Raw genomic sequence first — 1253 nt, 5'->3', positions numbered from 1 at the left:
ATGTCTGACCCTGTGGTGCTTCCATCTTCCAGAGTCACTGTGGACAGATCCACCATTGCTAGGCATTTACTCAGGTATGCCCACCCACAGAGCTGCCTCAGGAGTACATCTGTGTTAGCTTCCTATGTCTGCACTCTGCACAGTGGGTACCCTGTACAGTAGACTGGAACATTTTGATATCACCTGTTTATAACTTTAAAGATTAAGGGAATAGCTCTTACCTCTTCCCTCCTTGAGTAATCTTAGCCTGGCATGGTGACAGGAGCCTGGAATTGCACTTGAAGACAGAGGCAGGAGGATTGCCATAACTTTGAAGTTACCATGCTTTACATAGCAAGTTGTAAGCAGTCAGAGCTACATGGTGAGACCCTATCTCAAAAAACAGAAGAAAATAATTTTATCCACATTATGAAATATCTCAACATGAAATATGTTCTGACCTGAAATTATTTTAATTGTAAAAATATCAAAAATGGGCTTGAGGCTCAGATTTTACACTCCCTTCAGTTACTATATTTCTATTGGGGGGCGGGGGGCTATGGTAGTTTGGGTAACAAACTCACCAGCTGAGTGCTATTTGGACAGTCATCCTGCAGATGTCCAGAGAAAAGGCAGGAAGGCAAAGGTAAGTGGAAGCTAGTCAGCACCCAGCAGCCATCCCTTCACTTTAGCAGAGTGTTCTGCAGCCTGAGGAAGGGACGCTGCTAACTGGAGTCTCATGCTTGCGGCCCCCTACAGCCAACTGTTTGTTTCTTAATGTGTTTGAGTGTTTGGGTACATGTGTGTATGTGTCGCACATGCATACTTAAGTGTCTGCAGATGTCAGAAGATGTGGAATCCCCTGCAACTGGAATTATGAATGGTTGTGTCACCATGTGAGTGTTAGGAACCAAACCCAGGTCCCCTACAAGAGCAGCATATTCTCACAACTGCTGACACAACTTTGCAGTCCCCAACTTCGTTACTTATTTATTTTTGTGATAGGATCATGCTGTTACACAGGCTGGCCTCAAACTCCACTCAGGCAATCTTACTGCTTCAGCTTCCCAAACAACTTAGGACTACAATTAAATACCACTGCATCCAGCTAGCTACCCTGCCCCCAGTTTTGGTTTGTTTTGGTTTATTTGTTTGTTTGTTTGGTTGGTTGGTTGGTGGGTTGGTGGGTTTTTTTTGTTGGGTTTTTTTTTTTTTTTTTTGGTTTCTCTATGTATCCCTGGCTGTCCTGGAACTCACTCTGTAGACCAGGTTGA

General features: G+C 44.0%; 1 protein-coding gene across 1 annotated transcript in view; it reads left to right on the top strand.

The window, feature by feature from the left end:
- The window catches only part of Ube4a (ubiquitination factor E4A), a 35782-nt gene that overhangs the window by 31341 nt on the left and 3188 nt on the right, over nt 1-1253 (top strand). Inside the window, exon 20 of the mRNA XM_021207003.2 lies at nt 367-393. Within this exon, the coding sequence (XP_021062662.1) occupies nt 367-393 (27 nt within the window). The remainder of the gene's footprint in view (nt 1-366; nt 394-1253) is intronic.

Source organism: Mus pahari, chromosome 10, assembly GCF_900095145.1.
Source record: "Mus pahari chromosome 10, PAHARI_EIJ_v1.1, whole genome shotgun sequence".
NCBI classification, from domain to species: domain Eukaryota; kingdom Metazoa; phylum Chordata; class Mammalia; order Rodentia; family Muridae; genus Mus; species Mus pahari.
Note: the sequence above shows the minus strand (reverse complement) of the source record. Positions and strands in the feature narration are given on the sequence as shown.